We start from the raw sequence: 22,279 nt of genomic DNA on the forward strand, positions 1-22,279 counted from the left end.
TCAATTCTCCCCTACCTCAGCCCCTCCACTCTAGTAATTTACCATAGATGTCTCTATCTTTAAAAACCTTATTGAAACCTACTTATTTGATCAGTCCATCCATACCTCTACCTTAACCAGTGTTGAGGTTACCATGAAAGACCCTCATTCTCAACATTTCCCCTTGCCTGAAGTGTGGTGACCCTCATGTTAAACCACAACCAGTCATCTCTTTCTAATGAGAGAGCAGCCAACAATCCTCACACTACAGTGACTTTACTGTTACATTATTCTTGAGGCGCAAAATATAAACATTAATTTATGTTCAAATATTTTCCTGTGGAAAAACAAATCCAGATAGCTACTTCTGACAAGTGTGTACATGTAGTTAAACATCATGAAGCTGTTGGCGAAAATGACTTGCAACCAACCACCCATCCTCTCAGCTGTAAAAAACATTAGAATATCTGGAATATTTATTCCCTATTCAATTGTATTCAATAGTGTGAAGTTTCAGTACTAAGTATGAATTTGGACAAACCTTACCATAAAAAAAAGTTGTCTTCTCACTCTAAACATGACCAAACAACCTGTTTGGGATTGAAAATAAATGTTATCAGATCTCTTCAAATTGTAATTCTGTCAGAGTTCCAAACAACTTTTTTTTAAAAATGTCTCAATCCAGTCTTTCTTAATTTAATCCTTCCCTTATTTTGTTTTCCAGACCTGTTTTGATATTGAATTTACCTATTCACATTTACATTTCTTGATTCAGTCTCCATGCATATTAAGCGGTCTTCAGTATTTTTGGTTGAAGAGATGTACAGTTACTTACTCTGTTCAGGCAGGTCCCAGATATTCTAGTATTTTTAGCTCACGGTCATTCACCTGGCATCCAAGTATGACATTACTGTGCAATTTGGATGACTGGCTGACAGGATCATGCTACACAAAATTCCTTAGAAAATCTACATGTTTAAATTAAAGAGCAGTTGTCACCTTTTGTTCACACTGCTCGTGGCAAAATCCAACCTGTAATGTAAAATCGAGTTGTTGGAAATTGCTAACACTGAAATCTTGTTGTAAAATGACTGTAGGAATGTTACTGTAGTGAAGGCCGTAATAGAGTTGGTCATCATTGGGTAAAATGTTTGAAATTTTGGTCCTGCACACAATTATTTTGCAGTCATTGCCATAAGTGACATGCACTTGCTAACACACCTATAACAAACTAAATAAATATTAAAAAGCTAAATTAGTTAAATACATAGTCATTAATTAAACATAAGAAATTTAGACTGAGGGTGATAGAACAGGTTGTATGCCACAGATGCAGCACGTGGGAGTTTACGTGGAACAGCACGATCTTGCTGTCAAAGATTTTTAGCTCAAGATATGATATTATTGTGCAATTACTGGGTTGGGGGTACAGAAGTAAAGTTAACTGGACATTTTAATCTGGTTTAGGCAGTCAGTTGCAGGTCCAGTTAGTGGTTTGGCTGGAAATGGAGGGTTTGAGTTGTAAGGAGAGGCTGGATGGGCTGGGACATTTTCCACTGGAGCACAGGAGGTTGAGAGGTGATCTTATAGAGGTTTATAAACTAATAAGGGGTATAGATAAGATGAATGCCGGGTGTCTTTTTCTAGGGTGGGAATTTCAAGACTAGACAGCATATTTTTAGGGTGAGATGGGAACAATCTAAGAAAAGACATGAGAGGCAATTTTTTAACTTACAGAATCGTTCGTGTGTGGAATGAACTTCAGAGGAAATGATGGATTTGGGTACAGTTACAACGTTTCAAAGACATTTTGAGTAAGCACATGAATAGGAAAGGTTTGGAGGAATATGGGCCAAGCACGGTAGGTGGAGTTAGTTTATTTTGGGATTATGGTTGGCACAGACGGGTTGGACAAAAGGGTCTGTTTCTGACTGGTATGACTCTATAACAGACTGGTAGTTAAGGTATTTCAGGTGCAGCGCTGGGGGAGCTTTAACCTTTGCTATTATAAGACAGGTGCAGGATTACTGCACTGTAGATAAGCAAACACTTCATGACAGTATGGTACAGATGGTCATTCAAAACGGTGCACAGAAAGAAATGTTACCAGGATCAACAACGTTTTGTGGCTGGCAAAAAAAACTGGAATGACAGGGAGAGGATCCAGTTGTCATGGCCCACATTGGAATCAAAGACGTAGGTAAAGGTAGTTCTGCTCAAAGAGAGAGATAGCCCAAGGTCAAAATTAATAATCTTCGAATTGTTATCCAAGCCACGCTCAGATTGGTATAGAAACCAAAAAAAGTTTAATATATGGCTGAAAGAGTTGTGTAAGAAACAAATTTCAATTTATGCCTTGCTGGTACTAGTACTAGGGAAAAATAGCACTGTTCCATTGGAATAGACTCTATTTAAAAATGTCCTGGCAATTTGGATACTAGGGCCATGAAAAGGATAAATTTTGGCAAGGACATTGGTAATAACTCCCCTGCTCTTCTGTAAAATAATGCCATGGAAGCTTTTACATCTAGCCAAGCAGGCAGACAGGGCCTCAAATTCAATGTCTCAATTGAAGACTACACCTCTGATAGTACAATGCTCTTTCAGTACTGGAACTGTCATCTTCAGTTTTGAACTTGAAATCTTGTGATTGACAGACGAGTATGCTATTGACTGAACCAAGACAATACAACCCAAGATAATGCACAACGTACAGTAATTTGTAACACGCAAAGCAGCTTCTTACAACTTGCAAGCAATCTGTCTAGAAAACATTCAGCACAGAAACTGAAATCACTTCAAGGGAAACATTGTAAGAAAAATATTAGATGTACTTCTCAGACAAAAAATCTTGGGTGTTTGAGGAAATTTTGGAGTCAGGGATATTTCTAGATATAAGATACACAGTACGTATTTAAAGTAGTGTCTGGGTAGGTTACTATGAATGTGCAAAGGTATTTAGTAAGCATCATATAAAATCATAAGTAGAGCAATGGGTCAGCAACTTCTCATTCCAGCATGCATCCATTTCCAGAAATCGTGATATGTCTCAACATAAATGGTAAACCATTTGAGAAACTTCAACTTAATTCCACATTTATTCTTTATTTAAAATATCCACATCTTTTACTCCCCCCAGTTACAAACAGGATCCAAAAACAGAGGGCTACACTTTGAAAAAGTTTCACATTTACATTGTGCCATTCTTGTTTAAAACTGTACCCAAAAATGAAAAAAAATGTTTATGCTTGAAAGACCATTTCTAAATATACTCAGTTATCATTTGACAGAATCTTTGTGCAGAGAAGAAGCACTGCCTCCCCAAGCTGTATTTCACAGGAATTCATCCTGGTAGCTCTCTTCTGTTTTGGTCAGTCGGTGAGAGACACTCCCGAGTGGTCCATCTTATTGAATTGCTTTCTCCCAATATGCAGCTCTGCAAATTACATCGAGTCTCTTCATGTCACAGGGCTCTCACCTCCCTGTCCAGCATAGCAGGTTGGTGAGCTTGTAGCATGTTCTGCTGGGACTTTGCAGGTAACACATTCTGGCTCTCAAACATTTCAGAAAAATCCAACATCACGTCTTTTTCAGCATTCGTTTTGATTGCCAGGCATGAAATTTACTGAAGGCTACCTGTAACATATCTTCTAAATGACCAGTCAACTGCAAGAAAATGAAAAATAATATTAACATGGAGCAAAACTCACATTCTTAGCCAGAGTACATAGAATATTGAACAATACAGCACAGTACAGGCCCTTCGGCCCACGATGTTGTGCCGACCTATTATCCTACTAAGATCAAACTACCCTGCACGCCCTACATTATACTATCATCCATGTGCCTATCCAAGAGTCGCTTAAAAGTCCCTAATGTATCTGACTCCACTACCATCGCCGGCAGCACATTCCATGCACACACCACTGTGTGTAAAGAACCTACCTCTGACATCTCTTCTAAACCTTCCTCCAATCACCTTAAAATTATGTCCCCTCATAATAGTCATTTCCACTGCTAGAATTAAGTTATGTCACTTTCATCATACAGTACACCTGTTCAAGAAAAATCAGTGCAATGTGAAATGTCCATGACAGACTTTCCAAGCTTGAAAGACACAGGCAATACTAAAATCTGTTTTAGTGTCAAGAATTCGCTATTTCATCTCCCGATCCCTTTCGCACTTTTTCCAATTCCCTTTTGAAAATTACTTCATCTGCTTTCACTACCCTTTCAAGCAGTGCATTCTAGATCACAATTCTGTAATTTTATTTCCTACGTCACCTAATTATCTAGTTAAATATCCTCTGCATACTGAATCTTTGCTTTTTTTCTTACTATATTTACCTACTGAACACTTTTTTCAAGTCTCTTCTTAGCCCTTTTTGATTTAAGGAAAGCTGCACAGTTTCTTTAGGCTCTCCTTGTTACTGAAACCTTTCATCACTGGTACTGGCCCATCTCCTCTGCACCCTTGCTAAGGTCTCAATTTCCTTACTAAATATGATCTCAAAATAGAACATAATATTCCATCTGGGACCTAACCAGTGTTTTGATGACTACATTAATGCTGATCGTATCTTCAGGTGTCCAAGCCCAAGACTTTGCAATTCCCTTCTTAAACCTTTCTTCCTCTACATCTCCTTTTTTATGACACCTCAAAAACTACATCTTTGACCAAACTTTTGTTCATATGTTCTAATATGTTTTTGTGGCTTGATGCCAAAACTGTTTGATAACAATTCTGTGAAGCATCTTCAGATGGTGAATTGCAAAGGCAGAACATAAACGCAAGCTTTCATTATTGTCAGTACATCCGCTAACTTCAGTTTGAAGCAACTTGTCAAATTACTCAGTTGAAAGAAATGCAACTGACCCAGGCAGATTAGATAGTTATCTCATTTGACTTTTGCTAGGACAGCAACTATACCATTAAAATTTACCCAAGGACAGAGTTAAAATGTTAGGGCTGCACATGTTCTCTGTTAAACAGTGATTATACATGTATTGGACAAAAAAAAAATTAAATGACAGAAAGCTTTGCACGGTCAGTAACAGAGATCACATACTAAGTCTGAGTGAGTATATGTCTCTGGAATCTGAAGCAGCGTGGGAATTTGCTGCAGAGGAAAGAGATGCTTTTAGCTTGCTTTTTTGGTTTGTAGCTTGCAAGGTCCTCTTAACAGGATAAACTGAAGTCCAGAATCAGGGGCCCAGCACAAAACAATGAGTGATATTAGAGGAAAACCATAAGTTTATTGGTTGGTAATAACTGCTACTTTATCTATAATGAGTTACATTCAGTTTAAAAGTAAATAGGAAAAACATTTTACAGATTAAAAAGAAAAATTTAAAATAAACAATTTAAGAACTAAGTAAATAATAGAGACACAGGGCGAGTCATTTTGTTGTGCCTATAAGATGCGGGTGCTGGTGGACCCCTTGTGGTTCATACAGACCACACCTGTAGGAAGTGTTGATTGCTTGAGAAACTCAAGGTCATAGTTGATGAGCTGGAGTCTGACCTTCAGGCATTGCGGCACATCAGGAAGGGGAGAGTTACCTGGACGCTGTGTTTCAGAAAGCAATCACACCCCTTAGATGAACTACTTCAAATTCAGTCAGTAGTCAGGGACAGGAGTGTGTGACTACAAAGTGAGGCAGGTAGCAGGATGCAGGAGCAGTGCTGAAGGAACCTTAGCCTTGAGCTTGTCTAACAGGTTTGAGATTCTTGCTCCCTATGCGGATGACAGCAGGGGCTGTAGGTAGGATAAGCAAACTGATCGTAGCACCATGGCACAGGGAGCCATTCAAGAGGAGCAAGAAAAGAGAAATATAGTTTTAGTCAGGGACATAGACACTATTCTCTGTGGTCAGGATCGAGACTCCCGAAGGCTGCATTGCCTGCCTGGTGCCTGGGTTCAGGATATCTCATCTGGGCTGCAGAGAAATGGGAGGGAAAGTGGGGGGGATCCAATTGTCATAGTCCATGCAGGCACCAATGAAGAAAGAGGTTCTGCTGAGAGAATATGATTAGTTAGGGGCAAAATTAGAAAGCAGAGCGAAAAAGGTTCTGAGCCACAAGCTAAATGGCACAGCATCAATAAAATTAAAGGGGTAACTATGTGGCACAGATTCGTGTGGGAAAAATGAGCTGGAATTCATGGGACATTGGCATCAGTACTGGGGAAGGATGAACTATCTTGTTAGTAGGCGGTCTGGGCCATGCGTTACACATTGTGCTTGAATACAATTCTGCTGCTACTGATGACCCACAAAGTTTCATATGCTGATATCCATATGTTGAATTAGGCAGCAAAAGAACTTCAGATATTTACAAAGGTTTTATTGTAAATGTATATTATAGTAAAAATATCAGTCTTCACTTTTCCCTTTTGGACCCTTTCCTTATCTGGAAGCCAACACCCCACTGGGGAAGAATTCAGCTCTTATTGAATTTCACCATCTGCCTTGGTGGGATTCAAACACATGGCATTGCCAAAACATTAGCTTGGGGCTCTGGATCACTGATCCAGTGACATCATCACAATGTCACCAGCTCCTCAAAGAGCTTAGCTGTCATTTGTGGCCCAGGGATACTGACACTCCTACTGTGTCACAAGATCCTCCTCCTGCACCTGATATTCTCAACTGGTCTTCCATCCAAGTACTAACCAGGCCTGAGTTTGCTTAGCTTCCACAATCAGATTAGATTGGGCCTTTTCAGACTTGTATGGCTGTAGGCAAGAAGTCAGCTCTTGGAGCTCTTGGGACATAATGGTCGTGTCCCTTCCTCTGAGCCATGAAGTCTGGTTGAAGTCCCACCTGTCCCTGACAAGTCCAAAAAATTTATTTCAAATCAGTTCAAGAACTCAGCTCTTTACTTCAATTTCCATTAACATGTCGCTATTTTTCTTCAGATATTTTCAAATCAACCTGTTCAAAGATGCTATGACACACTTCTGGAATAGGTGGGGCTTAAACCTGGACCTCCTGGCTCCGAGGTATCAACTCTGGAACTGATCTGTTTGAGCCATAAAGGGATCTGTACATTTAACTCTGACCCAGTCTTGAGTTACTAGATCTGTTCAAAGTTTCTCTCATTTAGACAAGTGGTGGTGCCACACCACACAATGGAGGTTATTCTTAAAGTTAAGACAGGATTTTGTCTCCACAGGGTTGTGAGGTCATCACTCCTACTGAAACTGTCATAGATTTTTTTTCTATTCATTTTTTGTGGGATGTGGGCGTCACTGGCTGGCCAGCATTTCTTGCCCATCCCTAGTTGCCATGGAGAAGGTGGTGGTGAGCTGCCTTCTTGAGCCGCTGCATTCCTCCTGCTGTGGGTTGTCCCTGTGGGTTGGATGCAGGCTGTTGAGAAGATCAGGTACATTATTCCCTCTTGGTGCTTCCCTCATGATCAGCCACATAATCAGTCGAGCAGCTAGGTCCTTTAGGACTCTGCCAGCTAAGTCACTCGTGCTGCCACCTAGTCACTCTTCAGTGATCAGAGTACATTCTACATTCGTGTCACACTCAGTACGTATTTCAAGTGGTGTTCAATTATGAAGGAGTACTGATTCATCAGCTGAGATGGTGGAAGTTATAATCAGCAGAAAGTTCCTTTGCCCATGTTTCACCTGCTGCTGTGAAATTTCATCAGACCAGCATCAATGCTGAGAATTCCACGGCAACTCCTTCCCAACTGCATACCACCATGCTGCCATCTCTGATACTTTCTCTGATCTAAGGTCAGACCTAAGTACTGATTTGATAGAGGTGTTCAAAATCATGAACAGCCTTGACAGAGTAAACAAAGAGAAACAGTTTCTATTGGCAGAAGGACACAGTTTCAAATTAAGTGGCAAAAGAATAAATGGTAACATGAAGAATAATTTTTATGCAGCAAGTTAAGATGCCCTGAAACACACTGCCTGAAAGAGCAAGGGAAGATGATTCAACAGCTTTCAAAAAGTAATTGGATAAATACTTTTACCTCTTCTTGCATGGGGTAGCATGGTGGCTCAGTGGTTAGCACTGCTGCCTCAAAATGCCAGGGACCCAGGTTCAATTCCAGCCCCGAGCCACTGTCTGTGTTGAGTTTGCATGTTCTCCCTGTGTCTGTGTTGGTTTCTTCCTGGTGCTCAGTTTTCCCCCCACAGTGCAAAGATGTGCAGATTAGGTGGATTGGTCATGCTAAGTTGCCCATTGTTTTCAGCGATGTACAGGCTAGGTGGATTAGTATTAGGGAAATGCAGGGTTACAGGGATATGGGAGTTGGGTCTGGATGGGATGCTCTTCGGAGGTTCGGTGTGGACTTGATGGACCAAATGGATCATGATTCTATGATTATGTCATAACTCATATCACTAGAGTCACAAGACAGAAGGTTGCTCCAATCGCAAGATGCTTTTAGAATGTCAAAAAATGGCAGAATTGGAGGAAGCCATGGTCAATGAGAGCTATTCTGTCCCCTTTCTCTTGTGTGATGATGGGCCAAATGGACACTTTGGAGAATTAACCAAATGGAGGCCTGCATTTTACAATAGCTCAGGAAACCTAAGAAAGAAACCAGGAATGTATATAACGCTGGAGACACGACAGCCCTCATAATATTTAAAAGAAGCCATTTAGGATTAGCTTGTATATGTTGCTGGTGTAACATCAGTGTAAAACTACTTCTGTAACAACTGCAACCACAGAAATGAGCACAATGAGCATACAGTACTCAAAGAGCTGATAGAGCAGTGACACTGAATCTTTTGTTCAAGGCAGTCTGTAATATTAAAGCTGAAACATCCTCCTTTGACCACATATGAGGCAACATATGAACCAAATATGCAACATAACTGGTTCATCGCTTTCCTTCAGAATTTGTACATTCCTCTCTCCCACCAGCATAACCATGTCTTGTGTGCATAACTGCCAACACTCACATTTGTACTGATGTATAGCTTCTGCAGCTTCTCTCGGAATGGCCGTAGTTTTGTCATCTGAAATCTCTCCAGGTTATTCATCATCTTCCCAACCTACCACAGCAGACAAAAAACAGAAGAAGTCACTGAACTTCTGCAAGAAACCAACAAATATTATGCAAACATGAGGAATTCTCTAAGATTTAACATAAGAAATAGGCATTGGAGTAGGTCATCCTGCCCTTCAAGCCTGCTATCTTTATGTCAGATCATTGTTGATCATTTCACTCAGCTAGATCTTCCCAAATCATCATAATGGCTTTATATTTAATCATTTCTGTGAACTTGAGTCTACACATCTTTTTCCTTTTAAAGAGGTCAATGAAAAGGAACATTGGAACTATTTTTTCTATGTTAAAAATCAGTCATTTTTGAAAGCACAATTCCAGATAATTGATGCTCTTGGTTGCTTGAACTTCCTTCAAGGAAAGCACCTGACTGTTTGTATAACTGGGTTTTATGGCTGTCATAATTGAATAGTGTTTTGCACGCTTGGAGTTGGTTTTGGAGTTTCAGTTGGGAGATGCCTGCTAAAGAACAGGCTGCTCAACTTGTCTCTTGTGTTTCGGAACACCTCTGCTGTGAAACTTGATTGTCCTCTGGAAAGGCAACTGGAAGTCTTACTGAAACTGTATTTCTGGAGCAAGTTGCAACTGCTAACATCCTAAAGACAACTGTCTATGTTTGGTGACACCCATTTACTCAAGGCAGTATATGTCAGACCAACAACTTCTAAATATCTCAAACCTCCATCTACTTATGTTTTGCATTATTTAGAGATGTAAACATTAATAGAGTCATATTACAAACTAAGTTTGTTAACCAGTTTTACATGTTCATTGAATAAGTTTTGTTTTATAATAAATCAATAATTTTGGGTTTATTAAAGCATTCCAATTGATTGATCCTTATTGTCCAAGTTTAATATAGAGAAAGCATACGATTAGTCATAATGAACCAGCTTAGTGTGGTCAGTTGGGCTCGGAGTGCGGCACACTTGAGCTGCATATACTAATACCTTGCAGACAGAAAGAACAGGTCATCGCACTGTGCCTATTTCAACTCAACAAAATAGGTGACAGCCATTTGTTTGTTTACTTCTCAGGATAATGGCTTGACCAATCTAATCATTTAACTTGTCTAGTTTACAATTTAAACAAAACCTGGCTGTTAAAAGGGTCAAACAGCATTAATGGGTACATTCTCCATTGGCAAGACCTCTGCTAATCAGAGTCTAGTTGCCAACCAATCAGCAATGTTTATATTGCATGAGACGAGAATGGTTTTCTCCTTGAATTTGTATGCTTGTGAAATGTCCTGATGAGTGCAAGATGAAAAACTTCAACAATACTCAAAGCCAGGTTATTAGAATTGGCAGCCAAGTTGATGTTAGAATTAAAAACAGAGGCTAGGAAAGCAGATGTAATTGAGATAATTGCATAAAATTTAAAACTGATGAAGGGCAATGTAAACCAGTTAGTAATTTGATTGAGTTAGCCAAAATTCTGCAAATGAAGCAGTTTGATATAAAAAAGGTACTGAACATACTTGAACTTCAATAAGAGAGAAAAAGAAAGAACACTTCAGAGGGAGGAAAAGCAAAAGGAAAAAGCTCTTTTAGATTAGGGACCTCTCTGAGGTTATAGGTTGCGTGTCTTTGGAACTCTCTACCTGAAAAGGTGGTGACTGCAGAGTCCTTTAATATTTTTAACAGACAGATTCTTGTTAAGCAATGGGGTGAAGGTAATCAGGGAAATGCAGACTTGAAGTTACAATCAAATTAGCCATGGTTATGCTGAATGGCGGAGCAATCTCAACAGATTGAATGATTTACTCCTGATCCTTGTTTGTATGTCCCAGTAGCAGGACAGACCCAGCAGAGGTGGTGGCACAGTGGTGAACCACTACAGTCCACGGAGTGTAGGAACACCTTAAAACAGCTAGGGAAGGAGTTCCAGAAATTTGACCCAGTGACAATGATGGAATGATGATACAATTGTAAGTTAGAATAGTGTGCGGCTTCAAGGAGAATTTACGGATGGTTATACTCCCATGCATTTAAGACTGTCAGATTTGAAGGTACTATCAAACAATCCTTTGTGAGTTACTACAGTGCATCTTACAGATGGTACAACACTGCTGTTACTGCATTGAAGGTGAAGGTAGTCAATGTTTAAGGTGGTTAATGTGATGCCAATCAGGTGGGTTGCTTTGTTTGGATGGCGTCAAGCTTCTCGAGTGTGGATGCAGTTGCACCCATCAAGACAAATGGAGAATATTCCATCATACTCCTGACTTGTGCCTTGTAGATGGTGGACAATGACTGTGGAATCAGGAGGTAATACAATTCCTAGCCTCTGATTTGCTATTGTAGCCATTATGAATTTATATGACTGGTCCATTCAGTTTCCAGTCAATTGTAAACCCCTCTACCTGGATGTTGATAGGAAGGGATCTGGCAATAGTTATGCTATTGATTGGATAAGTGTGAGGTATTACATTTTCGTAAAACAATCAAGAGCAGGACTTATACAGTTAATGGTAGGGCTCTGAGTGGTGTTGTTGAACAGAGAGACCTAGGGGTTCAGGTACATAGTTCTTTGAAAGTTGCATCACAGGTAAACACGGTGGTTAAGGTGGTGTTTAGCACGCTACCTTTCATTGCTGAGACCATTCAGTACAGGAGTTGGGACACCATATTAAGGTTGTACAGGATGTCAGCGAGGCCTCTTCTGGAGTACTGTGTACAGTCCTGTTCACACTGCCATAGGAAGGGTATTATTAAGTTGGAGATGGTTCAGAAAAGATTTACCAGAATGTTGCCACGACTGGAAGGTTTGAGTTATAAGGAGAGGCTGGGACTTCTTTCACTGGAGCAAGGGAGGTTTAGGGCTGACGTTATGGAGGTTTATAAAATCACTATGGGCACTGATAAGGTGAATAGCAAAGGTCTTTTCCCTAGTGTGGGTGAGTTCAAAACTAGGGGGCATGTTTTTAAGGTGAAAGGAGAAAGATTTAGAAGGGACCTGAGGGGCAACGTTTTCACGCAGAGGGTGGTTCATGTCTGGAATGAACTGCCAGAGCAAGTGGTAGATACAAGTACAGATACAACATTGAAAGATACTTGAATAGGTACACAAATAGGAAAGGTTTAGAGGGATATGGGCCAAGTGCAGGCAAGTGGGACTAGCTTAATTTGGGAAACTTGGTCAGCATGGACGAGTCAGACCGAAGGGTCTGTTTCCCTACCGTATGACTCTATGTCAAGGGTCGATGCTCCGATTTGCGCATATTGAAGATGATCATTGTCTGTAACTTGTGTGGCAATATGTTCTATGTTCTATTTGTCAGCACAAGCATGATTGCTGCTAGAGGGACTCCTGTGACAGCATCCCGACCTCGGGGGTAGGAGGCCCAGGTTCAAGCCCCACCTGCTCAAGAGGTGTGTAACAACATGTCTGATCAGATGGATCGGAAAATATCTAATAGCTCAATGTTGCTCATGCCCCTGAAATGTCATAATTTCACCCCTCTCTTGAAGATAAGGAAATGCACAGCAAAGTACTCTTGCAATAGTTATGAAATAATTACCACTTTGAGAAGTTAAACTGTTTGGGCTTAACCATATTCGTAACTGTAACAGTATTAGGTATAATCTATACGACCCATTTATTCTCTTCCTAGTTATGTTGTTGCAGCAGACAAAGGTGGGTTCTCAATGTCCAGAAAACTGGTACACTCTTCCATTTAGTGTCAGTGTCAAGTATTTCTATTGGTCAGTAAAAGCACAAAAAGAGACAGAATTCAAATCTGTTTTATGGCAACCATAAGACTTGGTCCCACCTCACACTTCAAAACACCATCTTTTATAATTGTGTAAATTTTATTCTCTTTTCACCCCATAGCCATCCTGTGGCCTTTCCATACACAACTGCATATTTAATGCCAACTAAAAGTAGTTTTAAAATCTGGTCCATGCCAAAAAGGAGCTTGACTTGATACTGCTCATAATTAAAACAGATTGGTTTAATGGAGAGTACACAGACAGATATCTATGTAATTATGCAGGAAGTTGAAAAGTAAAATAAATATGGAAGGTGAAACTTGGAACATGATTAGAACCTAAAATACAAGGGTTGGGTCCAGGGAAATATTTTGTCAAAATGAAAAATATCAACTAAAGTGTTTTTCAGATGAGTAGATATTTTCATGTAGTTATGAACTAGTACTGGTGTAAAATGTCTGATTGAAATTGGAACAAAACCAGAGATTAAAAATTTAACAATTTTCAAGTTCATACAGATTTTAAAACCCCGTGATGCTTTAAGTTCCTATAACAACGCAAAGGCTAAACTGTGTTTAAAGTTAGTAGCTTTAACAATTGCTAATAGTAAGATGATCAGACCAGATTCAATTGCTTACCTTCTCCTCAAGGAATGGTGTATTGACAGGAAAGCAGGACCAGAAATGCCTCAGCAGCTCTGCCACTGCCACATACAAATGTTTCAGTTCCATCTGGACATCATTTGGCATCATCTCTACAACAAAATCAACATATAATGTGCTAAAAAAATTTAATGTTTCCAGATTCACACAGCATTAGTAGACAAGATTGCTGAACTAAGGACCAACCTCTTGACACCACTGCTAGAAATATATATTGTAATGGTGCTTGTGATGAAACTGAGAGATGTACGTCTATTTTAAGATTATTTACTGAAAGTGTAGGTTCTTGGAATTCTAAGTTAAACATACAAATTTGTCTGTGTGTTTAGAGTTAATAACTAGCTTTTAAAAAGCTACATAATTCCAAGCAAGAGGAAGTTACCTTGAATACCTAGGGAGCTACTCAAAGAGCACAGCTTACTGATGCTTAAATTGTGCAGCCTTCTATATAATTCTGAGCTTAATATGGCCTGCAGAAATTTAAAGCAGTGGAGTATTTTAACTCTGCCAGCGATGTAGAAGAAATAAGGCTGTTTTTTCATGGTTACATTGTATCATGAATCCTGAAGTTCTATGATTTAGGGTCTTTTAATTGCACTTTTGCTATAGTTACTAACTTTAGATGCCAATAATAATTTCAGTCGTACTTCTTTGACTTTTTGAATTTCCGCTTTGCCTGTAGCACCTTTCCACCATGTTCACCCTTGCTGCCATCAGCACAGAACGATGATGCAAACTGTGACTTCCTAATCAAGACTGCACAATAGTGGGTGCAACATCTCTGAATCATTGGAGGAGCTGTATCTCTGTGGCCAGAAAACAGTAAGGATCATATGAACAGAAAGGCCACATCAAACCAAGATTTACAGATACATATAGTCGGTACAGTCAGAATGACTTCAACGCAAACCAAAACAGAAGTTGTTGGAGAAACTCAGCAGGTCTGACATCATCAGTGGGGACAAATCAGAACTAATGTTTCAAGTCCAGTGAGTCTTTGTCAGAATGTCAATGAAGAGTCACTAGACTTGAATAATTAACTTTATTTTCTCTCCACAGATGCTGAAAGACCTATTGAGTTTCTCCAGCAATTTGTTTTTGTTTCAGATCTCCAGCTTCTGCAGCTCTTTGTTTATGACTTTAACACAGTTACACAAAAATGCAACATTAGTGACACTGCCCAAATAGTCTGTGTATCAGGACAGATACTCACGGTTTACAGCTTGGGATGTTCCTCCCTGCATGAGCACTCCACCAGGTGACAAGTCAGTAATTGCACTACTAGCCATACTGCTGGACAGAACCTAAGCAAAGGATTTGGAAGGAAAATATCAATGAAATGACATTTGATTTTGAACTATGCTTCAGAGTCAGTGGAGTAAGGAGAAAATATGCACATTTATAAAATTTACTGGTCACATTAATCCAAGTTTGAATGTTTCCATGTCTTGTTGCATATGGTTACAGATTGCTTCAGTGTGTAAGGAGCTACAAATGGTGCTGAACATTGTGTTATCATCAGCAAGCGTCTCCACTTCTGACCTCAGGATGGAGGCAAGGTCAGTGATAAAGCAGGGGAATGTAGTCGGGCTGATGGACATTACCCTGACGAACTCCTTCAGTGATGTCCTAGTGCTCAGACTCCAACAATCACAACCACCTTCTTTGTGCTAGGTATGACTCCAGAAAGTGGAGTCAGTATATCAGGAGGTCAAAATTATGTGCCATATGGTGATGTTACAACTTGGAAGCATTGTAAACCATAAGGAAGATACTGCAAAATTTCAGAAGGTCAGAAACAAGTTGGTGGAATGGGCAGATATGCTGCAGAAAAATATGAATGTGGAGAAATATAAGGTGATTCATTTTGGTAGGAAGAACATGGAGAGACAACATAAAACACACCACGACATGTATACTAAATAATGGGAGTAGCATGCTATAGACGGACATAACTAATCCCATAATTATTGGATCAGATTAAAGGTCTGCAGTCTAGCTACATCCAGTTGCAAATAGCAAGCTATTAAATAACTGGTAGAGGCTCCATAAACATCACCAGCCTCAACATCGGGAAGCCCAGCATATCAAGACAAAAGACAATATTGAAGCATTTGCCATTATTTCCACTTGATAACCAATCTTGGGCTTCTCCTAAGGTCCCCAGCACCACAGATGCTAAGCTTCAGGTAATTCAATTCACTTCATGTGATATCAAGAAATAACTGAACACATTGGATTTGGGAAAAGCTGGGTTACAGACAATATCCAAACTGTAGTGAAGATTTGTGCTTAACAACTTGCAGTGCCCCTAGCAATGTAGAAGATTGTCCACATATGTTCTTCCACAAAGAGTAGGGCACATCCCATTTGGATTTGCCAAAAACACACCAGTCTACCCTTAATCATCAGCAAAGTGAGGAAAGATGTCATTAACAGCATTGGCAAGGAGCTTTAACTCAGCAATAACCTGCCCATGGGATGTTCAGTTCAAGTCCCACCAGGGTCACAAGCTCAAGGCCTTATTACAGCTTTGATCCAGACATGGTCAAAAGTGCTGAATTACAGATGTGAGGTGATTGCCCTTGACTTCAATGCAGCATTTGACGGAGTGTAACTTCAAGGAGTCCCAACAGAATTGAAATCAATGGAAATCAAGGGGGAAACTCTCCACTGGCTGAACACGTATTAAGCACAAAGTTGTGGTAGCCAATGTCTCAGACCCAGGACATCACTGCAAGAGGTCTTTAATATGCTTTGCCCAACTATCTTCAACTGTTTCAACATATCTTTCCTCTATCATAAGATCTGATGTGGGGATGTTTGCTGACAACTGTAGTTTTTGATACCATTCATAACATCTTAGATACCAAAAGAGACAGTACACACAGTGACAGCTGGACAACAGTCAGCCTTAGGCCAATTGGTGGCAGTCAGCATCTGCCTCACAAAAGTAACAGGCAATGACCACACTCAGTATGAGAGAATCCACTACTTTTCCCTTGATATTCAAGAGAGCATCACCATCCCTGAATCCTCCATTACCAAAATTCCAGGGATTATTATTGCCCAGGAACTTAACTGACTAGCCATGAATATACTGTGGCTATAAAAGCGAGTTAGAAGGTTTTAGATCATTGGAATCTCTTCTGGGATAGAAGTGACCTGTACATGAAGGACAGATTCACCTGAAGTGGAAGGGGACTAATATACTGGCGGGGATATTTGCTACAGATGTTCGGGAGGATTTAAACTAGTAAGGCGGCCCGGGGTGGGTGGGGAGGTTTTGGTACTAAGGGAGATAGTGAGGAAAGAGATCAGTCTGAGACAGGTACAGTTAGGAAAAGGAGTGAGTCAAACAGTCTGGGCAGGCAGGAACAAAACAGAGAACGAGGTAGAACTGATAAATTAAACTGCATTTATTTCAACACAAGAGGTAAGGCAGATGAACTCGGGACATGGTTGTGAACATGGGACTGGGATATCATATCAGTTACAGAGATGTGGCTCAGGGATGGACAGGACTGGCAGCTTAATGTTGCAGGACATAAATGCTATAAGAAACATAGGGGGGAAAGGGGGGAAAGAGAGCATTGGGAGTGGCATTTTTGATTAGGGATAACATTACGGCTCTACTTAAAGAGGATATTCCTGGGAATATATCCACGGAAGTTATTTGGGTAGAACTGAGAAATAAGAAAGGGATAATCACCTTATTGGGATTGTACGATAGACCACCCAATAGGCAGTGGAAAATTGAGAAACAAATTTGTAAGGAGATCTCAGTTATCTATAAAAATAATAGGCTGGTTATGATAGGGAATTTTAATTTTCTAAACATAGACTGGGACTACCATAGTGTAAAGGGCTTGGATGGACAGGGATTTGTTAAGCGTGTACAAGAAAACTTTCTTATTCAGTACGTGGATGCACTTACTACAGAAGGTACAAAACTTGACCTACTCTTAGGAAGTAAGGCAAGGCAAGTGAATGAGGTGCCAGTGGGGGAGCACTTTGGGCCCAGCGACCATAATTCTCTTAATTTTAAAATAGTGATGGAAAAGGATAGACTGGATCTAAAAGTTAAAGTTCTAAATTTGAGGAAGGCCAATTTTGATGGTATTAGGCAAGGACTTTCAAAAGTTGTTTGGGGGCAGATATCTGTCGGTAAAAGAATGGCTGGAAAATGGGAAGCCTTCAGAAATGAGATAACAGGAGTCCAGAGACAGTATGTCCTGTTAGGGCGAAAGGCAAAGCTGGTAGGTGTAAGGAATGCTGGATGACTAGAGAAATTGAGGTTTTGGTTAAGAACACAAAGGAAGCATATGTGGGGTATAGACAGCAGGGACTGTGAATCCCTAGAAGAGTATAAAGGCAGTATGAATATACTTAAGAGGGGAATCAGGAGGGCAAAAAGGGGTCATGAGATAACTTTGGCAAATAGGGTTAAGGAGAATCCATTGGGATTCTAGAAATACATTAAGGATAAAAGGGTAACTAGGGAGAGAATAGGGCCCCTTAAAGATCAGCAAGGCCACGTACATGTGGAACAGGAGATGGGGGAGATACTAAACGAGTATTTTGCATCAGCGTTTACTGTAGAGAAGGATATGGAAGATACAGAATGTGGGGAAATAAATAGTAACATCTTGAAAAATGTCCATATTATAGAGGTGGTGGTGGTGCTGGATATCTTAAAATGCATAAAGGTGGATAAATCCCCTGGACCTGATCAGGTGTACCCTAGAAGTCTGAGAGAAGCTAGGGAAGTGATTGCTGGGCCCATTGCTGAGATTCGTATCATCCATAGCCACAGGTGAAGTGCCAGAAGACTGGAGGTTGGCTAACATGGTGCCACTATTTAAGAAAGGGGGTAAGGAAAAGCCAGGGAACTATAGACTGGTGAGCTTGACATCGGTGGTGGGCAAGTTGTTGGAGGGAATCCTGAGGGACAGGATTTACATGTATTTGGAAAGGCAAGGATTGATTATGGATAGTCAACATGGCTTTGTGCGTGGGAATTTGTGTCTTACTGACTAGATTGAGTTTTTTGAAGAAGTAGTGAAGAAGATTGATGAAGGCAGAGTGGTGAACGTAATCTACATGGACTTCAGTAAAGTGTTTGACAAAGTTCCTCACGGTAGACTGGTTCGCAAGGTTAGATCACACGGAATACAGGAAGAACTAGCTATTTAGATATAGAACAGGTTCGAAGGTAGAAGACAGATGGTAGTGGTGGCGTGTTGCTTTTCACACTGGAGGTCTGTGACTAGTGGTGTGCTATAAGGATCGGTGCTGGGTCCACTGCTTTTCGTCATTTATATAAATGATTTGAATGTGAACCATAGGAGGTATGGTTAATAAGTTTGCAGATGACACCACAACTGGAGGTGTAGTGGACAGCAAATAAGGTTACCACAGAGTATAATGGGATTTTGGTCAGATGGGCCAATGGGCCAAGGAGTAGCAGGTGGAGTTTAATTTAGATAAATGTGAGGTGCTGCATTTTGGAAAGGCAAATCAGGGCAGTACTTATAAACTTTATGGTAAGGTCCTGGGCAGTGTGGCTGAACAAACAGACCTTGGAGTGCAGGTTCATAGTTCCTTGAAAGTGGAGTCAAAGGAAGACAGGATAGTGAAGGCAGCATTTGGTATGCTTGCCTTTATTGGTCAGTGCATTGAGTAGAAGAGTTGGAAGGTCATGTTGTGGCTGTACAGGATATAGGTTAGGCCACTGTTGGAATACTGCTTGCAATTCTGGTCTCTCTGCTATAGTAAGATGTTGTGAAACTTGAAAGGATTCAGAAAAGATTTACAAGGATGTTGCCAGGGTTGGAAGGTTTGAGCTATTGGGAGAGGCTGAATAGTCTGGGGCTATTTTCCCTGGAGTGAAGGAGGCGGAGGGATGGTCAGTGCATTGAGTATAAGAGGGGGGAGGTGGGATTGGAGGGGTGGGGGGTGGGGGTGGAGAGAGGAGGGGAGGGGGGGGAAGAGTCCAAAACTAGAGGGCATAGGTTTAAGGTGAGAGGGGAAAGATTTAAAAGGGACCTAAAGGGCAACTTTTTCACACAAAGGGTGGCGCATGTATGGAATGAAATGCTGGAGTAAGTAGTGGAGGCTGGTACGATTACAACATTTAAAGGCACTTGGATGGGTATATGAATAGGATGGGTTTAGAGGGATATGGGCCAAATGCTGGCAAATGGGACTAAATTTATTTAGGATATCTGGTCATCTGTGCTGTATATCTCTATGACTATGGCTCTAATGACTCACCTCCTGACTCCTTAAATTTTGTCCAACAACTACAAAGCACAAATCAGGAGTTTTGGAATACTTCCTACTTGCCTGGATGAGTGTGGTTTCAGCAATACTCAAGTATCTCAACATCTTTTAAGATTTAAACAGCCCACTTGATCACCACCCTATCCACCACCTTAAATATTCACTGTCTCCACAACCAGCGTACCATATTGCAATGTTACAATAGAGTGTATTGTCTGCAGCAATTTCTCAATGCTCCTTTGGCATCACCTTTCAAACCTGTGATCTCTACCACCTGGAAGAGCAGCAGGCACATGGAAACGCCAACACCTGCAGCTTCCCCTTCAAATCACACAAAGTGTCAAAATCACCGAACTCCCTCCCCAGCAGCAGTGTAGGTGTGCTTATACCTCATGGACTACAACGATTCAAGAAAAAAAACTAACCAACAACTTCTCTCAAGGACAATTTAGGATGGGCAATAAATACTGTCCCTGTCAGTTATGGCCGACCCCATGATGAATTTTAAAAAAAGTTCATAAATAGGGATGGTAATGTCATTGAATATCAAGGGAAAAGAAATAGTTTCTCTCATATTGAAGACGGTCATTGCCTGTTATTTGTGTGGTTCATAAATAAGATTGATCAGGCCAGAAGTGGTAGGTCAGTCTATATGACATTTTAAGTGCACAAATGTAAACATAACATGTAAATAGTGTGGCAAATAAGTTTGCTGAATTGAAGCCAAAAGTCATCATATGAGACCCTGATATAAATATCAGACACAATTCAGAGGGGACTATTGGGAGCCTCATATCCCTGAGCATAAGGAAGAAGTATTGAGGAAAGATTCAGGAAAGTGGGAGGGTGGAGGTGACAGTACTGATCAAAGTGACTATTAGATCAATGGACAAGAGTAATATCATTGAGGGAAAAAACACTCAAATAGGTACAAATATCTTTATATAAACTCACCAGTGTCAGAGGGCCATTGGGCTGCTTTCTCATTTGAGAAACAGAGACACAACTTGTGGTAGTTTATCTGAGGGTTCACTATGCCTCAGGCAAGGGGACAGGTTGAGAAGGTGGGACCTCATGGTAAACTTAGTCAGTATGGGAATTGAATGCGTGCCACTCTGCATCACAAACTAGCCATCCAACCAACTGAGCTAACTGATTGAAGGGCATTCAAAAGCTAGACAACAACAGAAACAGGGCTAGAAATTAGGATGTCAGTAATGGAGATGGTTTCAGTGTTTGATGATACTCCATATCACAAAGGGCACACCACTCATGGAATGCATGAATCGAAAGCTGTGACGAATCAATCTGCATTAGTCCCAGGGGTGTGGTCACTACTTCAAACAGTATGTAACCAGTGTGGATTTAGGCAAATTAGCCAGTAATTCCAAATTAATTATTATTTATGTTTTTTAGTAGCATAAAGAGTCTTTGCTAAATACCAATGAGAAGGCTTACACCACGTACCACTTTAAAAAATAAAACACATTGGTCTTTTATACACAAAACCCTTTAAAAGTCTGATAAATCTTGTTAACAAGTAAATTGATGACTTTTTAACACAACTTATTAGACATTAATATCACTTTCTAAAATGATGCATCTGATCAAAATTACTGTAGTTTAAAATGTTTACATTTTTAATTGAATAAAGTTGTGTCCACTGAAATTGACATTTTAATTCCTTTTTAAAGATGATTTCCCCAATCATCTTGCGTTACCTTTTTGCTGCAGCAGCCTGTTTTATACACTTTTTATGATGTCATTGGGTGAACATTATATCCACAGCTGCCTGCCGTTTTACCCTACACTAGACTATGCTGCCTGGTCTCACTGCAATCCAGGCCAGGAGGAAATCCTCCATCAAGGGCAGCCAAAATTCTTGCTGCTTGAATTGCCTTGAGCTCATGACACAAATTATTTCATGTCAGTGGCGAATGCTGTCAGTCACAACATCCAGCCAACAGATTAAAATGAGACAGATAAAAGTAGGCTTAAAACAAATAGAAGGTACATAATACAGTGAAGAACAAATTTAGAAAACCTAAGTCAGAAGAGAAGTAAGGAGGTAAACAATATGAGAATAGTTTGGCTTCTTTTGCAAAAAAGGAAGCCAAAAGCTGCTTTCAAATATCGTAGTGAAAGGACACCAAAAAGGGAGAACAGGGTTATTACCAACAAGGAAATATTTTTGTGGGGGCCAGAGTAGTAATAAATACTTTGCTTCTGGCTTCACTAAAGACGACACTGCCAATGTGGCAATAAAGGTGTACAGTAGAGAAACTGGATAGAATTAAAATAGATAAAAAGAGGTTCTTAAAAGGCTGAAAACCCTCAAAGTAGAAAAGTCACCCAGTCAGGGTGGAATCCATCCTCGGTCATACAAGGAATGAAGAGCGGACAGACATTGGCCACAATCTTCCTATCCTCCTTAGATTATGGGACTGCTGTCAGAGGACAGCAAATGTTGCATCCATCTTTAAAGAAAGGGGAAACGGAAAAAACTGTCAGATGTAATCCAGTCAGCTTACTACCTATGACAACAAGGTGCAGGGCTGGATGAACACAGCAGGCCAAGCAGCATCATAGGAGCT

The 22,279-nt window shown here is 40.3% G+C and overlaps 1 protein-coding gene across 5 annotated transcripts in view; it reads right to left on the reverse strand.

The window, feature by feature from the left end:
- Nucleotides 1–3,064: 3,064 nt before the first annotated feature.
- Nucleotides 3,065–22,279, reverse strand: part of gtf2h1 (general transcription factor IIH, polypeptide 1) — a 64,191-nt gene continuing 44,976 nt past the window's right edge. For 4 of the 5 annotated variants that reach the window (XM_048607077.1, XM_048607076.1, XM_048607074.1 and 1 more), the window contains 4 exons: nucleotides 14,614–14,704; nucleotides 13,377–13,492; nucleotides 8,916–9,008; nucleotides 3,065–3,645 (listed from right to left, as the gene is read on the reverse strand). In XM_048607077.1, the coding sequence (XP_048463034.1) occupies nucleotides 3,559–3,645; nucleotides 8,916–9,008; nucleotides 13,377–13,492; nucleotides 14,614–14,704 (387 nt within the window). In that variant the 3' untranslated portion in view covers nucleotides 3,065–3,558. Of the gene's footprint in view, nucleotides 3,646–8,915; nucleotides 9,009–13,376; nucleotides 13,493–14,047; nucleotides 14,207–14,613; nucleotides 14,705–22,279 lie in introns of those variants that run through there. The other variant, XR_007263966.1, reaches the window with a different exon arrangement.

This window comes from Rhincodon typus, chromosome 17 (genome assembly GCF_021869965.1).
Source record: "Rhincodon typus isolate 14 chromosome 17, sRhiTyp1.1, whole genome shotgun sequence".
NCBI lineage: Eukaryota > Metazoa > Chordata > Chondrichthyes > Orectolobiformes > Rhincodontidae > Rhincodon > Rhincodon typus.